The 24,113-nt window shown below is 35.0% G+C and overlaps 1 protein-coding gene and 1 long non-coding RNA gene across 4 annotated transcripts; both read left to right on the forward strand.

The window, feature by feature from the left end:
- The first annotated feature begins 490 nt into the window (after positions 1–490).
- On the forward strand, positions 491–12,496 carry b3gnt3.4 (UDP-GlcNAc:betaGal beta-1,3-N-acetylglucosaminyltransferase 3, tandem duplicate 4). Of its 3 annotated transcripts, none has more exons than XM_058784130.1 (2): positions 491–543; positions 10,260–12,496. In XM_058784130.1, the coding sequence occupies exon 2, from the start codon at positions 10,268–10,270 to the stop codon at positions 11,399–11,401; it is 1,134 nt and encodes a 377-aa protein (XP_058640113.1). In that variant the 5' UTR covers positions 491–543; positions 10,260–10,267; the 3' UTR covers positions 11,402–12,496. The 3 variants fall into 3 exon arrangements, with proteins under 3 accessions (XP_058640113.1, XP_058640112.1, XP_058640111.1); XM_058784129.1 differs by lacking the exon at positions 491–543 and adding an exon at positions 3,744–3,949; XM_058784128.1 differs by lacking the exon at positions 491–543 and adding an exon at positions 3,746–3,954.
- Positions 12,497–17,587: 5,091 nt separating this feature from the next.
- LOC131545852 (uncharacterized) lies at positions 17,588–23,900 on the forward strand. Its single transcript, XR_009272507.1, has 4 exons — positions 17,588–17,850; positions 18,133–18,242; positions 19,271–19,364; positions 20,473–23,900. It is a non-coding gene; the product is annotated as an uncharacterized LOC131545852 (long non-coding RNA).
- The last annotated feature ends 213 nt before the right edge of the window (positions 23,901–24,113 follow it).

Genomic DNA, 24,113 nt, shown 5'->3' on the forward strand with positions numbered 1-24,113 from the left:
AAGAACAACATTTATTCAACAATTTTCTAACAATTTTAGACTTACATTACTATCACGGTTTCTATCAATTTAACAAATCCTTGTTGAATAAAAACTAATTTCTTTAAAAAAATAAATAAATACTGACCTCAAGCTTTTGAACGGTAGTGTATATTTGTTACAAAAGTTATATTTTAAATAAATGCTGTTCTTTTTAAACTTTTTATTCATCAAAGAATCCTGTAAAAAGTATCACAGGTTTCCAACATATATATATATATATATATATATATATATATATATATTTATTTATTTTTTACATTGCCCCTATTTTACATATGAGCCCCTGCCCCTGCCCCTGCCCCGGTTAACAAGATAAGAGGTGTGTGTGTATATACACAGGAGACTTACCTCTGTTCCTTACAACTATTCCTGCCCTAACCTGTCACGAATCAGGTGTTGTGCCGAATTCCGACTCCCTGCCAGGATCTGACTCCCCTCGCGTGCACGCGCATGACGTCATACGATGCCGCCAGTTGCGAAAACAGACAGACATTAGACGGCGTAAGTAATACATTGCAATTTGATAATGTATTTTTCTTTGATCATGTATTTTACTAAACTTGTATGATTTACAACTGGGACTAGCTGTGCTTTTATCGTTTGTGTGTTTTTACCCTACAGTACTATTTTTTTTTAATTTTTTTATTTGTAGTAAAACAATGGTTTCGTTTCGTAAGGGTAGCCTACTCCTAAATCAGAACTTACTAAAGGAATGCAGAAAAATGTCATTCAATGTCATCTGCTCATTTGCTATAAGTCTATATTGCAAAATTCTTTATCATGAAATGTGTTTGTTAGAGAGCAGAACAATTTCAGCACACAGAAAAGCTGTGACCTTAAGACCTTCTGCTTATAATTTTATAAGAAGAATAGAATATAGATTTATTCTATTTTATCAATAGAATACCAATTGCTGTCAAAATCACACCCCCCTATATTAAATGCTTATTATTGAATCTAAACACTTGTGCTTTTTTGCAGGTATTCTACAGGATGAGATGTGTGTCCAGAATGAGTTTTATGTGTCTCTGACCCAGCAAACTCTATATCATGGGGGGGGGTATCAATTCGGCAGCGCTGCCGAATTCACCCCCCCACACACCCCATGAAATAGAGTTTGCTGGGTCAGAAATGCATAAAACTCATTCTGGACACACATCGCACACATCCTAAAGTTCTTGGCAACAAAATCAGGAAGGAGCATAGGGGTTGAATATCTGAACTCAACAATAGTAGCCTACCAAAAGTACAAAAGAAAACAGTACACAACAAGGATAAAGTTGCAGGGTCATGAGAGCATGGGGAACCTCAGTGTTTTCAACAAAGTTTACAGAGCTAATGCCATACATGACGGAATGAAATGCATAGGCCTAGCCTACTAAAATAAATGTTCACAATGCAATTGTAATCGTCACTTGAATGTTACATTAAATATTTAAATAAAAAATAATGCCAAACGAGACAGATAGCTAGTCAGTAGGAACCATGCAGATATAGATTTCTACTTGGGAAAGCGTAACACCATTAGTATGCCTATTAGCTATGGTGTTGTTGATATATAAATGTTTCCACTGTACACATGCCAACACGGAAGGCTGTCTGGCTGTGGGTAAAAATAAAATAAACACTTTTAAAAAGAAAGATATGGTATTAACCATTCTGATTAAGTTTTGGTTATCAATATGAAAATCAGAATAGCATATTCCGAGCTGTGTAGTTAATTTAGGCTGTCTATTTATCTGTGTGGAAAAGTCATCATAATTCTCTCTTTCTAAAATTAAACTATAGCCTACAGAATACATTAACATTGGTTTAATTTTAAGTTAGGCTATTTGAATTAAGCTGTTGACTGCTATTGCCTAACTGAACATTTTTTGCATTTCATTGTTTGAACTGAATTTCAGTTTTAAAGTAACCAAAGCTGCCGCATTTCAGTGTCGAAGTTTAGTGTTAGGCTAATTAGTAAAAAAATAAAAATAAATTGTTAGTGAACAGTAGGCTATCCTCAGGACAGGAGTGATCTCCGTTAATTAGTCTCTCTCAAAACGTTGTTTTCTCTGTTAATATAATGACAACCGTAGTAGCCTATTAGTGATCTTTTTTTTTTTTTTTTTTACAGACCTGTTTCGTTTAGTTTATATTTAAGACACAATACATGCGAGAATCATACCGTAACATTAAGAATCTTCATATTTAGCTATAAAAACAGTCTATACATAACTTTAGCATAGGCTACATTGTCCTTGCACTGAATTTGCCACAGGTTGATTTTCTGAAAGCAACGATAGAAACCAACATAATTTAAACACATTTAAAATGTAATTACTGAAAATGAGTTATTTTTCACCTAGCCTACTTGAAACCGAGACTTGTTTGGTTACAAGAAACAGATTAAAATATTATTCATCTTACCTGACCATTAATTAGCTTCTTTGGAAAAGGTCAGCGCAAGTGTTAGATCTTTTTTTCACGTTGAAATGCGTTGAATGAAATTAATTCGGCAGCGCTGCAGCGTGCTTACAATAAACAGAAGGTTAATTGCATGTTGGTATACAATGATATAGATAGCGTTCTTGGTGTGAATGGGCCTTAGGTTTTTTTCAACAGATTATTTTCTGTTATTTTCTGATTCCATAGAAGGAAATTTAGAGCCGACAAATTCTCTGTATCTTCCCTTTCTAAGGTGCAGTCACATTTACTCATAATAGTTCTGCGAATTTTTGAGGGGCGAAATGCAGTTGCGTCGGCATATAGCAATTTATTATGTGATTAGCTTTTGGCACACAAAAGCAGTTCATTAAGTGTACTGAAAAATCTCTTCCAACTTTCAGTTCACTTCAGTTTCCTTCTTACTTTTGGGGGAGGGGTTCCATTGCTAAAGTCTTTGCACATCCTGTTTACATCCTCATTTCTTAAAGTGAACTTTACAGATTTAACCGAGTTCCACATTATTGCAGTTTGTTTTACTATCCTTTAGCAAATGTGTGTACCTATTTCATAATAGGCTAATCTGCCAATCTGTCAAACAAAGTTTTAGGAACTATGCTGCAGTGTTTGAGGATTTTTATCCTGCAAATGATCATGAGCAATTTACTTAACTTTCTTTAATGAAATATACTTTTTGCTTGTATTTCTTGGAACATATATCATTCATAATGTATTATACTTTTATATTTTTTTTATTATTATTTTTTTACTAAATATAAAATATTTTGTTAAACACACACACAGTCTGGTAGCCTATATGTGGTTTACATAGGCGTAATGGTTTTTATACTGTACAAACTGTATGTGCTATTGCCTACACCAATCCCACCCCTTACAGGAAACTTTGTGGAAACATTTTTAGACTTAAAAAAAAACACCATTTTGTATGTTTTTTTAAGCCTTTTGGTTTATGGGGACATAGGCAGTGTCCTCATAAACCACCTTCACGTTGTAGTACCCATGTTATTATACAGATTTGTGTCCTCATAAACCATATATAGGCTACCAGTTCTCACACACACACACACACACACACACACACACACACACACACACACATCTAATTTATTTATTTGTTTATCTTAAGAAAAGTGTGTCTTACTGTGAAACTCAGAATAGTCTACATCAATTTGGTTACATTTTAAAGTTTCTACAAATTATCAATCGGTGAGCTGGCTACCTTGTCTGCACTGGTCGTCGTGTTGTCTAGGAAAGCACCACGACTTTAAGACCCAGCCTCTACACAATGTTGAGTGTTTTCTCTAGGGACAGCTGTGCCACTCATGTGGATTTCCTCATTAGGAGGAGAGAGTTTGAGCCGTGAATAACGTACAGGGTGTGGATTGTTGTGTAAGCGCATTTCAACGTGAAAAAAAGCTCTAACACTTGCGCTGACCTTTTCCAAAGAAGCTAATTAATGGTCAGGTAAGATGAATAATATTTTAATCTGTTTCTTGTAACCAAACAAGTCTCGGTTTCAAGTAGGCTAGGTGAAAAATAACTCATTTTCAGTAATTACATTTTAAATGTGTTTAAATTATGTTGGTTTCTATCGTTGCTTTCAGAAAATCAACCTGTGGCAAATTCAGTGCAAGGACAATGTAGCCTATGCTAAAGTTATGTATAGACTGTTTTTATAGCTAAATATGAAGATTCTTAATGTTACGGTATGATTCTCGCATGTATTGTGTCTTAAATATAAACTAAACGAAACAGGTCTGTAAAAAAAAAAAAAAAAAAAAAAGATCACTAATAGGCTACTACGGTTGTCATTATATTAACAGAGAAAACAACGTTTTGAGAGAGACTAATTAACGGAGATCACTCCTGTCCTGAGGATAGCCTACTGTTCACTAACAATTTATTTTTATTTTTTTACTAATTAGCCTAACACTAAACTTCGACACTGAAATGCGGCAGCTTTGGTTACTTTAAAACTGAAATTCAGTTCAAACAATGAAATGCAAAAAATGTTCAGTTAGGCAATAGCAGTCAACAGCTTAATTCAAATAGCCTAACTTAAAATTAAACCAATGTTAATGTATTCTGTAGGCTATAGTTTAATTTTAGAAAGAGAGAATTATGATGACTTTTCCACACAGTTAAATAGACAGCCTAAATTAACTACACAGCTCGGAATATGCTATTCTGATTTTCATATTGATAACCAAAACTTAATCAGAATGGTTAATACCATATCTTTCTTTTTAAAAAGTGTTTATTTTATTTTTACCCACAGCCAGACAGCCTTCCGTGTTGGCATGTGTACAGTGGAAACATTTATATATCAACAACACCATAGCTAATAGGCATACTAATGGTGTTACGCTTTCCCAAGTAGAAATCTATATCTGCATGGTTCCTACTGACTAGCTATCTGTCTCGTTTGGCATTATTTTTTATTTAAATATTTAATGTAACATTCAAGTGACGATTACAATTGCATTGTGAACATTTATTTTAGTAGGCTAGGCCTATGCATTTCATTCCGTCATGTATGGCATTGGCTCTGTAAACTTTGTTGAAAACACTGAGGTTCCCCATGCTCTCATGACCCTGCAACTTTATCCTTGTTGTGTACTGTTTTCTTTTGTACTTTTGGTAGGCTACTATTGTTGAGTTCAGATATTCAACCCCTATGCTCCTTCCTGATTTTGTTGCCAAGAACTTTAGGACATGAATGTGTATCACAGTACAACAAATTTGGGAATAATTCAATTCAATTCAATTCAAGTTTATTTGTATAGCGCTTTTTACGATACAATCGTTGCAAAGCAGCTTTACAGGAAATTAAGTTTCTACTATACACATACACATATATATACATATATACATACATGCATACACATATGCACACATGCACACATATATACACATACATATGTGAAGAAGAAACCCAATATATTTAAGTTATGACAGACTTAACTTGGTAATTGTGTATGTTGTCTGAGGGTTGGCATCCTTCGTGGTCCTCTGAGGGGTTGCCATCATCTCTTCTCAGGTGTTTGGTCATTCCGGATCTTTTTAAGGGTTGGATCAAGACTGACGCTTCAGTAATTCCTACATCCCTTGGCAGAATCAGAGAAACAGATAGAGACGTGATTAGCGTAGCTGCTGTTCTATTCAAGCAAAAATGATTTGTTCAACCCAATCTAAAGAATTATAATGTACATTTGATTAGATATAAATGCAGTACAAGATTATTATGTGAATGCTTGGCTAAAGAGATGTGTCTTTAATCTAGATTTAAACAGAGAGAGTGTGTCTGAACCCCGAACGTTATCAGGAAGGCTATTCCAGAGTTTGGGTGCCAAATGTGAAAAAGCTCTACATCCTGTAGTGGACTTTGCTATCCTAGGTACTACCAAAAGTCCAGAATTTTGCGACCTTAGGGAGCGGGTTGGATTGTAGCGTGGTAGAAGACTAGTTAGGTACGCAGGAGATAAACCATTTAGTGCCTTATAGGCAAGTAATAGTATTTTGTAATTGATCCGGAACTTAATAGGTAGCCAGTGCAGAGACTGCAAAATTGGGGTAATATGATCATATTTTCTTGACCTGGTAAGGACTCTAGCTGCTGCATTTTGGACTATCTGTAGCTTGTTTATTGAAGATGCCGGACAACCACCTAACAGTGCATTACAATAGTCCAGTCTAGAGGTCATGAATGCATGAACTAGCTTTTCAGCATCTGAAACAGGTAGCATGTTTCGAAGCTTGGCAATGTTTCTAAGATGGAAGAATGCTGTTTTTGTAACATGGGAAATATGATTTTCAAAGGACAAGTTGCTGTCTAATATAACACCCAGATTTTTGACTGCAGAGGAAGTAACAGTACATCCGTCTAGTTGCAAATTGTAATCCAAGAGATTCTGAGTACTGTTTTTTGGTCCAATAAGTAATATCTCGGTCTTATCTGAATTTAATAGGCGGAAATTATTGGTCATCCAATCTTTTACATTTTTAACACAATCTATTAGCTTAGATAGTTCAGAAGTTTCATCTGGTCTTGTTGAGATATATAGTTGAGTATCATCAGCATAACAATGAAAACTAATCCCGTATTTTCTAATAATATCACCAAGGGCAACATGTATATTGAAAATAGCAGAGGACCTAGGACAGATCCTTGTGGTACTCCATACTTTACTGGTGATAGTTGAGATGGCTCCCCGTTTAAAAAAACAAAGTGGTAGCGATCAGATAGGTAGGATCTAAACCATCTTAAAGCCTGCCCTTGAATACCCGTATAGTTTTGTAATCGATCTATGAGTATGTCATGATCTATAGTGTCGAACGCAGCACTAAGATCAAGTAAAACTAGCAATGAGGTGCAGCCTTGGTCTGACGCAAGAATCAAGTCATTTGTAATTTTAACAAGTGCAGTTTCTGTGCTATGGTGCGGCCTGAAACCTGACTGAAATTCTTCATAGAGATCATTTTTTTGCAAGAAGCAGCACAATTGAGCAGACACAACTTTTTCTAAAATTTTAGACATAAACGGCAGATTTGAAATGGGTCTGTAATTTGCCAGTTCACTAGAATCTAGTTGTGGTTTCTTAATAAGAGGCTTAATAACCGCCAGCTTGAATGGTTTTGGGACGTGACCTAAAGATAATGATGAGTTAATAATATTGAGAAGCGGTTCTTCTGCTACAGGTAACAACTCTTTCAGTAGTTTAGTGGGTACAGGATCTAATAAACATGTTGTTGGTTTTGATGCAGTGATAAATTTATTTAGTTCTTCCTGTCCTATAGTTGTAAAGCACTGAAGTTTTTCTTTGGGAGCTGTGAAAGAAACTGAAGTACTAGACGATGCAGAACCTACATTTGTTATTGTATTTCTAATGTTATCTATTTTATCAGTGAAGAAATTCATAAAGTCATTACTATTAAACTGTGAGGGAATATTTAGATTGGGTGGCGTGTGTTTATTTGTTAATCTAGCCACTGTGCTAAATAAAAACCTTGGATTGTTTTGGTTATTATCTATGAGTTTGTGGATATGCTCTGCCCTGGCAGCTTTTAGAGCCTTTCTATAGCTGGACATACTGTTTTTCCACGCAATTCTAAAAACTTCCAAGTTAGTTTTTCTCCATTTGCACTCAAGTTTCTTTCTTGAGAGAATGGGTATAACTGTTGTACCATGGTGCAGTACGTTTTTCTCTAACCTTTTTCATATTGAGGGGGGCAACAGCTTCTAATGTATTAGAGAAGATAGTGCCCATGTTGCTAGTCATTTCGTCTAGTTCACGTGTATTTATGGGTACACAGAGCAGTTGAGATAAATCAGGCAGGTTATTTGTGAATCTGTCTTTGGTGGCTGGAACAATAGTTCTGCCCAGACGATAACGCGGAGCCATATAGTTAATATCGGTAATATGCAGCATACACGATACAAGGAAATGATCAGTAACATCATCACTTTGAGGTACGATATCTATATCAGTAAGATCAATTCCATGCGATATAATTAAATCTAGCGTATGATTGAAACGATGAGTGGGCCCGGTGACGTTTTGCTTGACTCCAAAAGAGTTTATTAGGTCAGTAAACGTAAGTCCTAACGCATCATTTGTATTATCAACGTGAATGTTAAAATCTCCAACAATTAGCGCTTTATCAACATTAACCAATAGATCTGAGAGGAAATCTGCAAATTCTTTTAGGAATTCTGTATATGGCCCTGGCGGTCTATACACAGTAGCCAGAGCAAGAGATAGGAGAGATTTCTTTTGCATATCTGACAGTTTAACATTAAGTAGAAGTATTTCAAATGAGTTAAACCTGTATCCTGTTTTCTGAGTAACACAATAATAATTCTATATATATACAGTGAGGAAAATAAGTATTTGAACACCCTGCTATTTTGCAAGTTCTCCCACTTAGAAATCATGGAGGGGTCTGAAATTGTCATCGTAGGTGCATGTCCACTGTGAGAGACATAATCTAAAAAAAAAAATCCAGAAATCACAATGTATGATTTTTTAACTATTTATTTGTATGATACAGCTGCAAATAAGTATTTGAACACCTGTCTATCAGCTAGAATTCTGACCCTCAAAGACCTGTTAGTCTGCCTTTAAAATGTCCACCTCCACTCCATTTATTATCCTAAATTAGATGCACCTGTTTGAGGTCGTTAGCTGCATAAAGACACCTGTCCACCCCATACAATCAGTAAGAATCCAACTACTAACATGGCCAAGACCAAAGAGCTGTCCAAAGACACTAGAGACAAAATTGTACACCTCCACAAGGCTGGAAAGGGCTACGGGAAATTGCCAAGCAGTTTGGTGAAAAAGGTCCACTGTTGGAGCAATCATTAGAAAATGGAAGAAGCTAAACATGACTGTCAATCTCCCTCGGACTGGGGCTCCATGCAAGATCTCATCTCGTGGGGTCTCAATGATCCTAAGAAAGGTGAGAAATCAGCCCAGAACTACACAGGAGGAGCTGGTCAATGACCTGAAAAGAGCTGGGACCACCGTTTCCAAGGTTACTGTTGGTAATACACTAAGACGTCATGGTTTGAAATCATGCATGGCACGGAAGGTTCCCCTGCTTAAACCAGCACATGTCCAGGCCCGACTTAAGTTTGCCAATGACCATTTGGATGATCCAGAGGAGTCATGGGAGAAAGTCATGTGGTCAGATGAGACCAAAATAGAACTTTTTGGTCATAATTCCACTAAACGTGTTTGGAGGAAGAAGAATGATGAGTACCATCCCAAGAACACCATCCCTACTGTGAAGCATGGGGGTGGTAGCATCATGCTTTGTTTTTCTGCACATGGGACAGGGCGACTGCACTGTATTAAGGAGAGGATGACCGGGGCCATGTATTGCGAGATTTTGGGGAACAACCTCCTTCCCTCAGTTAGAGCATTGAAGATGGGTCGAGGCTGGGTCTTCCAACATGACAATGACCCGAAGCACACAGCCAGGATAACCAAGGAGTGGCTCTGTAAGAAGCATATCAAGGTTCTGGCGTGGCCTAGCCAGTCTCCAGACCTAAACCCAATAGAGAATCTTTGGAGGGAGCTCAAACTCCGTGTTTCTCAGCGACAAGCCAGAAACCTGACTGATCTAGAGAAGATCTGTGTGGAGGAGTGGGCCAAAATCCCTCCTGCAGTGTGTGCAAACCTGGTGAAAAACTACAGGAAACGTTTGACCTCTGTAATTGCAAACAAAGGCTACTGTACCAAATATTAACATTGATTTTCTCAGGTGTTCAAATACTTATTTGCAGCTGTATCATACAAATAAATAGTTAAAAAATCATACATTGTGATTTCTGGATTTTTTTTTTTTAGATTATGTCTCTCACAGTGGACATGCACCTACGATGACAATTTCAGACCCCTCCATGATTTCTAAGTGGGAGAACTTGCAAAATAGCAGGGTGTTCAAATACTTATTTTCCTCACTGTATATATATATATATATATATTTTTTTTTTTTAACTAAATTTAAAACAAAAGTGTGTGTGTGTGATTTTCGTTAAACGAGATCTTTCAGCAACTGCACCCACATGCTGGACTGAATGTCCTAACACACACACATACATACACTTTTATTTTTAAATGTGTCAATTAAAATCATTTTGTAATTATTCCCAAATGTGTTGTACTGTGATACACATTCATGTCCTAAAGTTCTTGACAAAGTTCAAACACTCTTGTATTTGAGTAACATTAATATGAATTGTGTCTCTGTTTCTTAAACAGGTGCAAAGATGAGAAGGAGAAATTTGCAGACGATAGCGTTACTTCTGACAGGTGTTGTTTGCCTGGTCATTATCATGAACAAAAACGACTTTGAAAATGATGTGACACTAAAGAGCAAAGACGTTCATGAGATGCTCCATCAACAAAATGATTTGCCTCACTTCGAAACTTTCCAGCCTTCGTCTTCACATTGTCGTCGGAATATGTCTGCTTATAATGTGACTGGATTTTCTATTCTGCCAAATCATATCAAAGACTTCCTGCTTTACCGACACTGTAGGAGTTTTCCCATGCTTCTTGATGTGCCTAATAAGTGTGGCGGACCCCAAAACTCTGCAGATGTCTTCCTTCTGCTGGCCATCAAGAGTTCTCCAGAGAATTACGATCGACGAGAAGTTCTGCGGAAAACATGGGCTAAGGATAGACTGCACAAAGGTGTGTGGATCCGCAGAGTCTTCATAACCGGAACGAGTAAAACTGGCTTTGAGAAGCGCAGGTTGAATAAGCTATTGAAGCTGGAGAACAGTGAGAACCAGGACATTATACAGTGGGACTTTGATGATTCTTTCTTCAACCTCACACTGAAGCAGATTCTTTTCTTAGAGTGGATGGAAAGATGGTGCCCGCATGTCAGATTTCTTTTTAATGGAGACGATGATGTCTTTGCCAATACGTTTAACATGGTCGAGTATCTTCAAGGTCAGAAGGGCAATGATGGAAGTAAACATCTCTTCACTGGGCACCTCATCCAGAATGTAGGCCCCATCAGACAAAGTTCAAGCAAATACTTTGTTCCGGTGCAAGTACAGAAGTCTGAAAATTATCCTCCGTACTGTGGTGGAGGAGGCTTTCTTCTGTCTGGCTTCACGGCCAAAACGATCTACAACATGTCTCACTCTATAGATCTGCTGCCCATTGATGATGTTTACATGGGAATGTGTTTGGAAAAGGCTGGCCTCAAACCTACATCCCACTTTGGCGTAAGGACCGCTGGTCTGCATGTCCCCTCTGAGAACGTCGACAAATTTCACCCTTGCTTTTACAGAGAAATCATTTTAGTCCACAGATTTCTGCCGCACATGATTTTTGTGATGTGGAATGAGATACAAAACCCACATTTGCAATGTGGAAGGGAAACATAATAGCTTGCTGGAATCAATATGATTAAGTTTATTTTAAAATAATAAGCTCTACAAGAATCCTTTTCCAAACATGGTGGAAGTTCTAAAACATGGTGTATTTTTGCAAAATTATTGCTTTTTGAAAAGTATGTGATCTATTGCACTTTAACAGAAAAGGGTGGTTGATTCCTTTCTCATCAATGGTAGTTATAGTCTTCGTGATCTTTATGTTTATTTTTAACAACCCGAGAGTTCTTCTCAGTAGAAGATAAAGAAATATAGAAACATCTATATTTCGTTCTTTAAAATCCAATTTTATCAGGGGAATTAAGTACACTCTCAGAAAAAAAGATACAAAAGTTATCACTGGGACAGTACCTTTCCAAAAGGTATACTTTCGTACCTTATTTACCCCTAAAAGGTGGATATTAGTATCTTTTAAAAGGGTACCACTTAATTGACAACACTGAGATTGTGTAATATATAAGAAAGAAGCAGGATTCCATATGCAAAATGACTGCTGAAAAAAGCTGTTTTTTACACCTGAAGAGGTATTCTAGGTACCGTATTCTAACAAAGTACAAATAATTAGGCTACTTGTGAGTTTTAGGATATGTCTGCTTTGATTGAATATCTATGTTTATATAATGTTTTACTTTCCTTGTTTTGAGGAGAAAATTAATACTTTTACTCTGACATTTCTCCAGACTGTTATATTCAGGACTGCAAATCACCCAAAAAATAATGTTTCATTAGCCATATCTGAATCATTTGACTTGAGTTGAATCTTGATTGTTTTAGTTCTTTTGAATCAAAAGAATGTTTCGCAAAAGCCTCAGTTAGTACATCCGCAAATCACAAATCTCAATCGCAAGACAAGCACACTGGACTTTGTGAAATGAATTTTTTACAGAGATATGTTCATGTAAACTTTTATGTGTCTCAGGATATAAATAATTTTTTTATAACTTATGCTCGTTGTGAAATGCTGATGAAGTTGTTTGCGATAAAATTTGACAGAGCTCTTCTGCATTTTCCAGAACTACTCGTATTAGTAACACCTAATACCACCTTCAAAAGTCAAATACTAATAAAATTCTGTACCATTTACATTTACTCATTGGTGGTGTAGATGTGGCTTTATTCCCTTTGTTTGCTTTGCTGTTTTATGCACATACATATTCTAACTCCAGCATTGCCATAGCTGTGCCAGTCAGCTTATTCATAAAATTGACTATTGAAATGTAATTATCATAATTAAAGGAATAGTCCACCCAAAAATGAAAATTCTGTCATTGTTTACTCACCCTCATGTCATTCCAAACCTTATCTGTTTCTTCTGTGTTCAGCAGAAGAAAGATACTTATACAGGTTTGGAACAACATGAGAGTGAGTAAATAACAGAATTTTCATTTTTGGGTGAACTATTTGACTAGATTTAATGTAATTTATGTTTATTTGCCTAATATCTTGCGTTACTTTAACTTACTCGCGACAGTTTCATGGGATCTGTATTTTTATTTTTAGAAGACTTAATGTTTACAACACTGAAGCAGGCTGTAAATCCAGGGATTTATTATTAGTAGTTGTTTGTTTTGTGTGATGTTGGAGATTTATCCTAGTATATACTTGTTTATTATACTGTTATTGTTTTTGGAAGGGTTTTTTTTTTTTTTACTTGTTTTCTTACCTTACAGCCAAGCCATTTAATAGATAGCAAGTAAATCTTAGGGTATGTTTACAGTACACTCTTTACAACTAAAAACGAAAAACTTTTTATGCATTTTGGCCATTCTTTTAAATGACAACAGTTTTTTGGGGGGCCTGAAAATGCAAACTTTTGAAAACTCTTTTTTAAATGCATATTTTTGAAAACAGTACCATCATTGCCGCAGTGTAAACCACAAAAATACAAATTTATGAAAATAAATGTATCATGCACATGCGCATTACGTGTTCAGCATAGGCTGTAATGTTTACGACTGGCCTAGCATGCATTTGACAATGTTGTCGCCAGTACACAGAACTTTTCAAAAACACAAGGGAAAAATTTTCCCTTCCGTTTTTTAGTACATAGCTGTTGAGTTAAAGAAAATAATTTTCTTTAAGCAGTTTGTCAATTTTTTTTCATGCTTACTACACAATATTTTATTTCTTTATTATTGTGGGATATTTTAAAGCAGTGCATTTAACATTTATTTTTCCTGTTGATGAAATAATAATCTGTTATTAGTACCATTCATTGTAATCTAAAACGCAGTTTTCTTGGAAGGAAAAATGGATTGCCTATACCAGTAATCACTCAGTCAACAGGCTTCTTGTTAACACCTGAGCATGAATAGGCTTTCAGAGAAACAAGTCAAGCAGATTAATTTATCTACTTAACCAAATCCTAAACCCGCCTACCTAGTTCAAGTTACAGGGCATCAACAACAATGTGAAAGACCATCAATCAAAAGCAGAAAGACATCAACAGCAGAAAGCAGGTTTATTGTTTTATTGAATGGTAAGTTCTCAGGAGACGTTTCAGAAGTCAAAAGGACTTGTTTGCATTTTTTTCTGTTGAAGCATTATCGCCTCGTTTATCGCAAATTCTGGAAAACCTAAACAAATTCTATTACTTTTATAGTCTCCTGAGCAAGTTTATAACTTATTAATTCACTACCGTTACACATAATTATGGGGAAAACGAAACTCATCTTAGGTGATGTGGACTAAAAAAAATAAATTATTGAGAAAAGTTACAAATCCAACGTGATGCATTCAGATTTTTTCAGGTCTCTCAACTATTGTCAAAATTGTACTAACACTAATTTGTTTTTTAAATGTGAATTTGTTTGTTTACTAATTGCATAATGCCTCATTTAGCGAATTTGTCAAGACAACTGAGCCTCGAGCTCCTGCCCCTTTGAGGTCCGACGGTAAAGTGCCCTTGCGGTGACAATCAAAAGCTTAATGCTGCAATTCATGCTGGGTACCAGCACAGTACAAAACTCACCCATGAATCCCAGCATGCATTGCGGCATGAATAAATTATGCCACTGAATTGTCCACTTATTGTCTTTAATTCTTACTATGTGCTTTTATTTTATTTTTTTTTGTGTTGAGTTTTAGTAGCATGTTTTGTGATGTTCAGAGTTGATCTGTTTATTTATTTTGTTGATTGTCACCATTGTTGAGATTCAAACGCTGATTCTTGATGTCTGTGTGTGTCTAATTGCTGCCATAGTACTAAAAGTTTTGTGCATAAGACATTTTTAAAACTTTTCAGTAGCAGTTTGTCGTCTCATTCAGGGTCATATAGCGATTGTAAACAACACAACAACAACAACAAAAAAGATATCCACACCATGTCTTTAAAGATCAGCCTCTGAATGAGATCAGTGAATCAGGCCACTAGATAATAATTATATCATCATCAATAATCAATCAAAAGCATGCAATCACAATTTTTTCTGGGTTTTCTTGCTATAACAAATGTGGTTTACAAACACAATTACAGCAGCCAGAACAAAGCTAAGATTAAAATTTGATGGTCAAGAGCCCAACTAAAGCAAACCCTGATCGCCACAATGGTGAGGTCAAACTAAACGTTTTCAATAAAACAACTAAACTTCTGTTAATTCTCAAATAATTTTTATAGACATATGACAGCAATAAAGTCAAATTGTAATGTGTGAAGCTGGTAATGCTGTTTGTGGAGTTGTTTAATCAGATCTTGAGAGATTTAATGATGTCTTGTATTTCAGTTGAGTTCATCTAAGGCTGTGGCTGAAGTCAGTTGTAGTTCTTGTTTCTCTTTCATTCAGTGATTCTGCTTGTTAACAGCAGGTGTTATCTATAAGGAGAGTAAATATTTAACTGAACTGTATTATTTTGCACAAGAGAGATCTGTTAGTTTAATTTAGTTTTGTGGGTCACCATTGTGGTGGAGAGTAGAGCCTGTGCTTCAGTCAATGATGAGCCACAAACACTGATGTTCTGCTGCTTTATTTAAAGACAGTAACTGTAGAGTTGCTGATACAGTGATGATCTCTTTGTTAAGTGCTTTCCCAGCTAACAGGACATTCACTAACGTTCTTTAAAAGTTGTGTTAATGTTAGTACAAAATATTATTAAAATAATGTTTTTGGAACATTCTCATAACGTTGTTAACGTTCTTGTAACGTTGATAGAAAACGTTCTTGGAATGTCTTTAGGACGTCATTCGTACTTGATGAATGTTCTTATGACTCTGATAGAAAACGTTCTTAGAACAATGTTCTTGGAACGTCTTTAGGACGTTATTTGTACTTGAATGTTCTTATGACGCTGATAGATAACGTTCTTAAATCAACGTTCTTGGAACGTCTTTAGGACGTTATTTGTACTTAATGAATGTTCTTATAATGTTGAGAGAAAACATTCTTAAATCAATGTTCTTGGAACGTGTTTAGGACGTCATTTTTACTTGATGAATGTTCTTATAATGCTGATAGAAAACGTTCTTAGAACAATGTTCTTGGAACGTCTTTAGGAAGTTATTTGTACTTAATGAATGTTCTTATAACGCTGATTGAAAACGTTCTTAGAACAATGTTCTTGGAACGTCTTTAGGAAGTTATTTGTACTTAATGAATGTTCTTATAATGTTGAGAGAAAACATTCTTAAATCAATGTTCTTGGAACGTGTTTAGGACGTCATTTTTACTTGATGAATGTTCTTATAATGCTGATAGAAAACGTTCTTAGAACAATGTTCTTGGAACGTCTTTAGGACGTTATTTGTACTTAATGAACGTTCTCATAATGTTGAGAGAAAACATTTTTAGAACAACATTCTTAGAACGTTATTGTAATGTAAAATAATTTCTAAATTAATAATTAATTGCTAAATGTTATTATGTTGTTATCAAAACATTCTGAGAACAGTATTCATGTCCTTATGATTGCAGGCTACTTTATGAACATTACCATAATGTTGGGAGAAACATCTTTAGAAAAAAAAAAACTTATAGACTATATAAAACATGAATAGAATAGAACAGAATATGATAGAAAAATAAAATGTATTTAATTATGAAACTACAACCTCGATTAGGATGTGGCAAATCACCTGAATGAGTCACTGAATCTTTTATAATTATATACTTTATCATTATTAATTATATATCTTTTATAACTTATTGAAGTCATAGGGCCTATAGTGAAATGTCATACACTGTAAATCAGTGGGATTTGCTAAATTAAATTAGTTAATTTAACAAAAAAAGTTATTTCAACTCAATATATATGTGATGTGAACTCAAAATCTAATTAGGTTAAGGGGAACTCAATCTAAATAAGTATAAATTCATTTAATCTACCGTATGGTTATTATGTCTAAATGGCTGACCACAAAATATTTTAAAGAAAAATTATCTTAATTCATGATTTCTAACATTGTTTTTCGAGAAGTCACGTTTGCTTTATCTCTTTCAATATTAATTAAATAGCCTTCTTTACTAAAGATAATATAATAAATACATAAATATGTTTCATATTAAGCGTAGATCAATCCTTTTAAAGAAATTAATTTTACTCGAGACAAAATATTCAGTAATGCAACACTATGGATGCCAACTGCCGTAAAACTCCAACGAAGAAGACATAAAATATTATCTAGGGGTGCGTCCGAAATCGCATACTTCCCTACTATATAGTATGCGAAAAACAGTATGCGAGGCGAGTAGTATGTCCGAATTTATAGTATTCGAAAAATAGTAGGCGAGAAGTACCCGGATGACCTACTACTTCCTTCCGAATTCTGTAGTAGGCATACGATGGACACTTTACTATCCCATAAGGCCGCGGGAGAGGCGGCGTCATATTCGAAAAAATGGCAGAATGTCTTCAAGTGTAAAGTACCTCAGGGAAAAGCATTGTTGATGTTCATTGTGGTTAACTTGTACTTGTTTAACATCATCCAAGTAAACGGCTGACTTGTTGAGGGTTTAACAAACAGATGAAACGATTGTGTGAATTAGGTGTAAAAAGATCTCTAATCATTACCGATCAGATGGAGTTAAGTTAACCTCAATGTAGTACATCAGCTTGTTAACGCTGCTTTCTTAAATAGACGGTTTGTTAAGCGTTAAGAATTTAAATCATTAACGATGTTTGCGCAGTGAAGTTGGCTCTTTAAATTTTCGCGCTGTTGTGAAGACGCATGACACGTGACAACATCAACATGGCGGATGTAGTACGTGCGAATTCCATTCATACTACCCTCATTCATACTATATAGAATGTACTATTTTAACGGTCGAGTAGTACGTTCGAATTCACATGTAGTACCTACACAAGTAGTATGCGATTTCGGACGCAGCCTGGGTGTTTTTCAAAAACTGCGCGCATTTTTCAGTCAGTCACATCCGCCCATCCCCCACAGCTCACAGTCATGGACAGGATTACAGCCGGACTGCTCGCGACGCGGTCACGGAAAATAACAGGTAAGCATTCACTTCTTTATTCCTATTTAAAGCACTTTTGAACGTTATTTTGTGTTTTGTCAACTTTATCTGAAGATTAACCATCTCAGTTATCATTGTAATGTTAGCTAGCAAAGAACGAGCTAACAAACAACCACATCAAAGTTATCAACGGAAAGTGTTAAATATGCAGTGTTATACACAACAGTTTGTCAGTGATAAATTAAGGGTGTGTGTGTGTGTGTGTGTGTGTGTGTGTGTGTGTGTGTGTGTGTGTGTGTGTGTGTGTGTGGTTTCTCACAGCTGGACACAGACAAACGAGTCCCGCGAATGGTATTTTTAAACTGGAGAGACAGTTGACAGGAAGATGTGGTCATCTCTAACCGTCACTCTAGCCACAGTTCTCAAGCAAGGTAAAGCAAAGACATATTCCCTGTATTACAATACGTTTAAACTTTTAGTTAATCATTATTATACGCTTTGTCAGTTTCATCTAGAATATCCATGTGATGCTGATCAAGTTTACTAAATCCGCCGAACGCAGTGAACAAGGGGCTGATGTTTTGTTAACCTTAGTTATCATTTTACACAGTTATTTGCTCCTCACGTTGTCTTTCTTAAAATTTATACTAACAAATTGTTGTCATGCTTTTGAAATCAATCTTTTCAGAGCAAAGGCAGCTGAGGGGTGGTGTGATGTCATTTGCAACAATATGGCTGATACTAATATGGGCCTAAAATGAAGCAAGTAGAATTCACATTAAACAAATTGATGGGCTTAAGTGTTGTACAAGATGTAATTTGTCACCTTATAAACAGTTATTTAAATTCATCGTTCTTCAGTTTTTATATTTTGATGAATTGCTATTAATGCAGATGTAATGATGACCAGAAATGACCAGCAGCACAAATGTTAAGTCTTCTGAAGCAATAGTATACTTTTGTTTTGTGAATATTAGATTGAAATTTAAACTTAAAGATTGATCAAATTGTGAATAACGTTACACAATACAGATGAAAAATAACAAACTAACATCCCACAAGAATGACATCTAAAGACCAGTCATGTTTGATGTAATGTAGGGTGCCACCAGTTTGATTCAGACTGAATTGGCAGTGAATAACAACTTAAATTTCAGTTTGTCTATCATTCCGTCAAAGTCTTTTGGTATTTTGTGTTGCTTCAGAAAAATAGCAGTGAATCTTAAGTTCTGATTATAGTTATACATTTATATACTTAACTAATATAGATGGGGGAAAAAAAACTTCTACTTTCCCTTATCCTAAAGTTGCTTTGTTTTCTTATAAAGATGTCAGGTAATTGCTAATGCTAAGTTTGTAGTGGTTAAAAATTGTCTTGTTATGATTCATAAAAATAAGCTGTCCATAAATGTTGCTTAATTGTGAGTTAAATTTCTCTAATTTTGTGTTTTGTCTTCAGGGACAATAATGGCATCAGCCATTCAAGTTATGATCCTGGCAGATCTACTACTATCTGAAAAGTAGTCTCTGCAGATTGTTTCAAGATACACAAGGTAGGACACATGTCAGGACAACTTTATATTTACTTGGCAACATTTTAAAATTTTAGCTGAGATCAGCATAGTTTAAAAAAATAATTCTGTCATGGTTTACTCACCCTCATGTTGTTCCAAATTCATTTTGAATGAATTTCATTCATCTTCAAACAAATGTTTTTATTTTTTTCCTTCATAATTTTTGTCTTTCCATTGGAAGTCTAGACAGTCTTTATTTTCAAGCTTCAAAAAGTTTATAGTTTAGGCTTTAACACATAATAAAAAAGCTACTTATACCTTCTGTTATTTATCTTGTTTCTGAATACCTGTAAAATTTAAAGGATTAACTAACAACTTGCGTGTAATTTGTTTTTTCACTCTCAATGCCATTTTGACAATGCAGTTTTTTTAATCCATGCAGCATTTTTTTTTTAAAGGAAAACATTACAAATTATTCCTTAACAATTTAACTGATGTGTTAATAGCGAAAATTCTTACTGTCAGTTAATGGGTCAATGCTAGCATCCCTACCCGGAAACACCTACTAGAACTTACCTATTAATCTTACCTGTTTTATCTCTGAGTTTCCTTCCGTAATTGAGTTCATGTAACAGTTTATCCGCTAATAACATGTAACAAGGCAACTTTTTCCATTTAATAACTTTATTGATGACTTCTAAATGTTAACTATATTTGAAGGGATTTTTCCTGTTTCAAATTGGTATAAAATGGAAATTGCAGTTGACTTAACTACCCTATGATGACGTATTTCCAGTAGTGTGCATGTGTATACCTATCAAGATGAATAAATTAGGTCAATTTATGTTGACCTAAAAATAGTTTTTTGGAAGTGACACGATGAAAATGTATTATTTGAATGTTTATATTTTTCTTAATCTAATGATGCTTCAGAAGACGTTTTTCTTAATGCTGCTATGAAAGTAGCTTGTCAATGAAAGTAATATATGCCAAGTCAAATGAAACTACCTTTGACTCTTGAGTAATGTAATATTTGTAAAACTTGCAGCACAGATCCTAATAATTTTTTTGGCATAGCCACACTAATTATTTTATAGGCATTTTGTAATATCACTTTGTAACATCAGCCAATCTGTTTACTTTATAGATGGAGCGTGGAGAGACAGGACATGGACATGGACCACAGTTTTTCAGCACCCACACTCAAATTCATATAGAAGTTCTCAATTATTAAATGTTAATATGATAGTTTATATTTAGCTGTGAAGTTATAGTTCATTGTCATAAATATTAAACTACATATTATTATTATTATCATTATTTTACATGATATGCAAATTTCACCAATTTGTTCAATGTGTTAATGAAATTTTTGAAAGTGATTATCTTTAATAATTCAGATACCTGTTGAAATGCACATGTAATTATATACTTGCTCGTATCTGGAAGGTTGTGTTAATGAAAATGATGTTGAAAGCGAATGTTGCAATATTGCTAATCTTAAAATAACATTTTATTAAACTAAACTTTGTAATGTTCCAAATAAATGTTTTTAGGATGTTGTATTTTTAAGAAAATGTAGGTGGAAATAAAGTTGTAGGAACATTATGCTAACCATAAAATAATGTTCCAGCAACGTTAGGCAAACTGGACATTTTGACGTTCTTGGAATGTTCCAAATAAACGTTAATAGAACATTATATTTTTAATGAAAATTAGGTTGCAAGAACATTGCAGGAAAGTTATGCTAACCATAAAATAACGTTCTAGCAACGTTAAGCAAACTGGACATTTTAACGTTCTTGGAATGTTCCAAATAAGCGTTCATAGAACGTTATATTTTTTAAATGAAATGTAGGTTGCAGGAACGTTATGCCAACCATAAAATAACGTTCTAGGAACATTAAGCAAACTGGACATTTTAACATTCTTTGAATGTTCCAAATAAACGTTCATAGACCGTTATATTTTTAGTGAAATATAGGTTGCAAGAATGTTGTAGGAACGTTATGCTAACAAAAAAAAAATAACGTTGTAGGAACGTTAAGCAAACTGGACATTTTAACGTTCTTCGAATGTTCCAAATAAACGTTCATAGAACGTTATATTTTTAGTCAAATTTAGGTTGCAAGAACGTTGTAGGAACGTTATGCTAACCATCAAATAACGTTCTAGCAACGTTAAACAAACTGGACATTTCCACATTTTTGGAACATTCCAAATAACGTTCCCACAACCAAAACCAAAACGTTCTCAGAACATAAATTTGTTAGCTGACATGCAAGTGTGCTATACCTTATGATAAACTGCAACGATTTGAGTTAAAGTCATGTTTTTAGTAACTTTACTATTACAAATTAAGTGTTTGCAGTTTTATATTAAGAAATGTTCCTTCTTAGTAGAATCAAATGAAATAAGTTTACCAAATGTTTACACCATCACAACAATTTTACAGCATGCAAGAGTTTGCTGTATTTTTTACAGTACAATTGTAATTATTGATTTACAGTACTCTTGTAAATTTAAAGTCTTACTGGCAACCAAAATTGCCAGTAAGTTACTGTACATTTTACAGCAATTTTTTACAGTGTAGCTACTGTACAACGCCACATACATTCAGTGTTAACTCCGCGGTAGAGCTACTCTCACGGGACACTGCACTTATTTGCCGTCACAAAAGTACATTATCTGCATCTGCTTCAAAGACTTACTGGTTAAACGATTCATTCGTGTGCTGTTCTGACGAGCGCCTTTTCTGAGCACATACACCCAAAGCGCCTGCTCTAAAAGTTATGTTTTGTGCTAATACTGTCAAAACACACAATGTTTATGTATAGACTCAGTTGGTTATGTCTAAAATGAAAGTAAACAGCTGAGAGAATCGGATGCGTGTCTGTATATTAGATGCGTGCAGGTCTTAAAGGGACAGTGCTAAACATGCTGCCGACTGTAATTAAAGGGATAGTTCACCCTAAAATTGTAATTCTGTCATTATTTACTCACTCACATGTTGTCCCAAACCTGTATTAATTTCTTTCTTGTGCTGAACACAAAAGAGGATATTTTGAAGAATGTGGCTAACCAAACAGTTGCTGGTCCACATTGACTTTAACAGTAGGAAAAAAAATACTATGGAAGTCACTGTAGACCAGCAACTGTTTGGTTTTCCACCTTCTTCAAAATAGCATTTATTTTCAGCAGAAGAAACTCATTCAGGTTTAAAACAACTTTTGAGTGAGTAAATGAATGTATAAAAATAAAACACTAGCCTATTTTAATTTTGGGGTGAATTATTCCTTTAATGTTAATAAAACACCAAACACAAAGAGAAAAATCACTTACTACTCTTGACTGAAAAACTTGAATACAGTTGCTTTAATAGGAATCAGTCTAAATAGTGTTTTATTTTTATATTTGTTCATTCAATTTCTTGAATGTTCCTGCTAAATACACCTATTGTAGACTACCTGAAAATAAAACACTGTTTATTTTATTTGTATATTATGTGTATTTGTAATGTGTATCTTTGCTCTATTTTTTTAATAACAAAGATAAAATCATGACAACGATTTTTATCTTCACCCACTTTGGCCTAAATATCCGCCATACTTTTTAATATTTTGTTACCTTGAAAGGCTTTGTCTTTATAGTAGGGAAATTAGTTTGGCTGTACTGCTCAAACAACTTGCAAAATAGAGAATCCAACATGACAAAGAATTGTGATAATATTGTGAATCGTGATATTTCTAAAAGAAATTGTGATATTTTTGCCATATCGCCCACCCCTAGCCGAGGGGGACCAAACCCTTAACCCCCCCCCCATTATGCCCCTGCCCCTCCGGAGGTCTGTGTGCACCACTGATAGTATGAGTAACAGGACTGTAAAATAAAGTGCTACAAAGATTTCTGGTATATAGTTTCAGAAGGTTGTATAGGCCTCAACACTTGCCACACAATGATGAAAATGGAAAGTTTTTATGTAGCTTAATGAAAATTTAATTTCTTAGTATTTGAAAAGGTTTTTTAAACTGGAAAATATGTAGTTGCTTTTTTACAGCTTGACACATTATGACTGCATGTATGAAGTGTTGCCTGGCGTCTGTCCATGCTGCATGCTCCGAGTGCAGCCTCTGTGTCTGTCGATGTAGCTGACATAATTTGGTGTGGCTTCCTCAAGAGATGAGAAGCTGCTAAAAATACAGCCCCGAAACTACCTTCTTTAAAGAGCAAAGGCCAGACACATTGAGAAAAAAAATACACTTTGACCCCCATATACAAACTTCTTTTGAATGGCTGTATGATTCTATATGCTTATGAAACATTATGTAGTGGCATGCTTTACTTAGAACTGTTGTGAAGTAAGAGAAATGAAGTATGAGAAATGTTTTGGGGCCTAAATATAGGGGGACCGAGCTTTAGAAGTATGATATAGTAGAGTGTTTTTGACTTTCTTACCATGTGTGGAAAAGTACAGCTGCTAAGAGATTTTTAACCTTGAGTAGGGAAGAGATATAAGGTGGAGGAGCACCCTCCCTCTTTGTCGCACTCTGCAGAAACCTGTGTGTCTGTTTGATTGTTGACCTTCTTTGCAAAGAATAAAACCTTTAAAGGACAACTCAGAGCAAGTTTGTCTTTTATGCTGGTGAGAGCTATTTAAAATTGCCACGACAATTTGGCGTCAGAAGTGGGATTCCTTGGATGTGTCTTCTGGACCTGAGTGCAGATGGTGACCGTACATCCTGTACTTTAGAAAGTCACAGCCCTACCCTGAATAGATTGAGGGACGAG

Source organism: Onychostoma macrolepis, chromosome 08 (assembly GCF_012432095.1).
Source record: "Onychostoma macrolepis isolate SWU-2019 chromosome 08, ASM1243209v1, whole genome shotgun sequence".
Classification (NCBI taxonomy): domain Eukaryota; kingdom Metazoa; phylum Chordata; class Actinopteri; order Cypriniformes; family Cyprinidae; genus Onychostoma; species Onychostoma macrolepis.

Coding starts and splice junctions, on each gene's coding strand:
- b3gnt3.4 (XM_058784130.1), top strand. CDS start 10,268: ATGAGAAGGAGAAATTTGCAGACGATAGCGTTACTTCTGACAGGTGTT.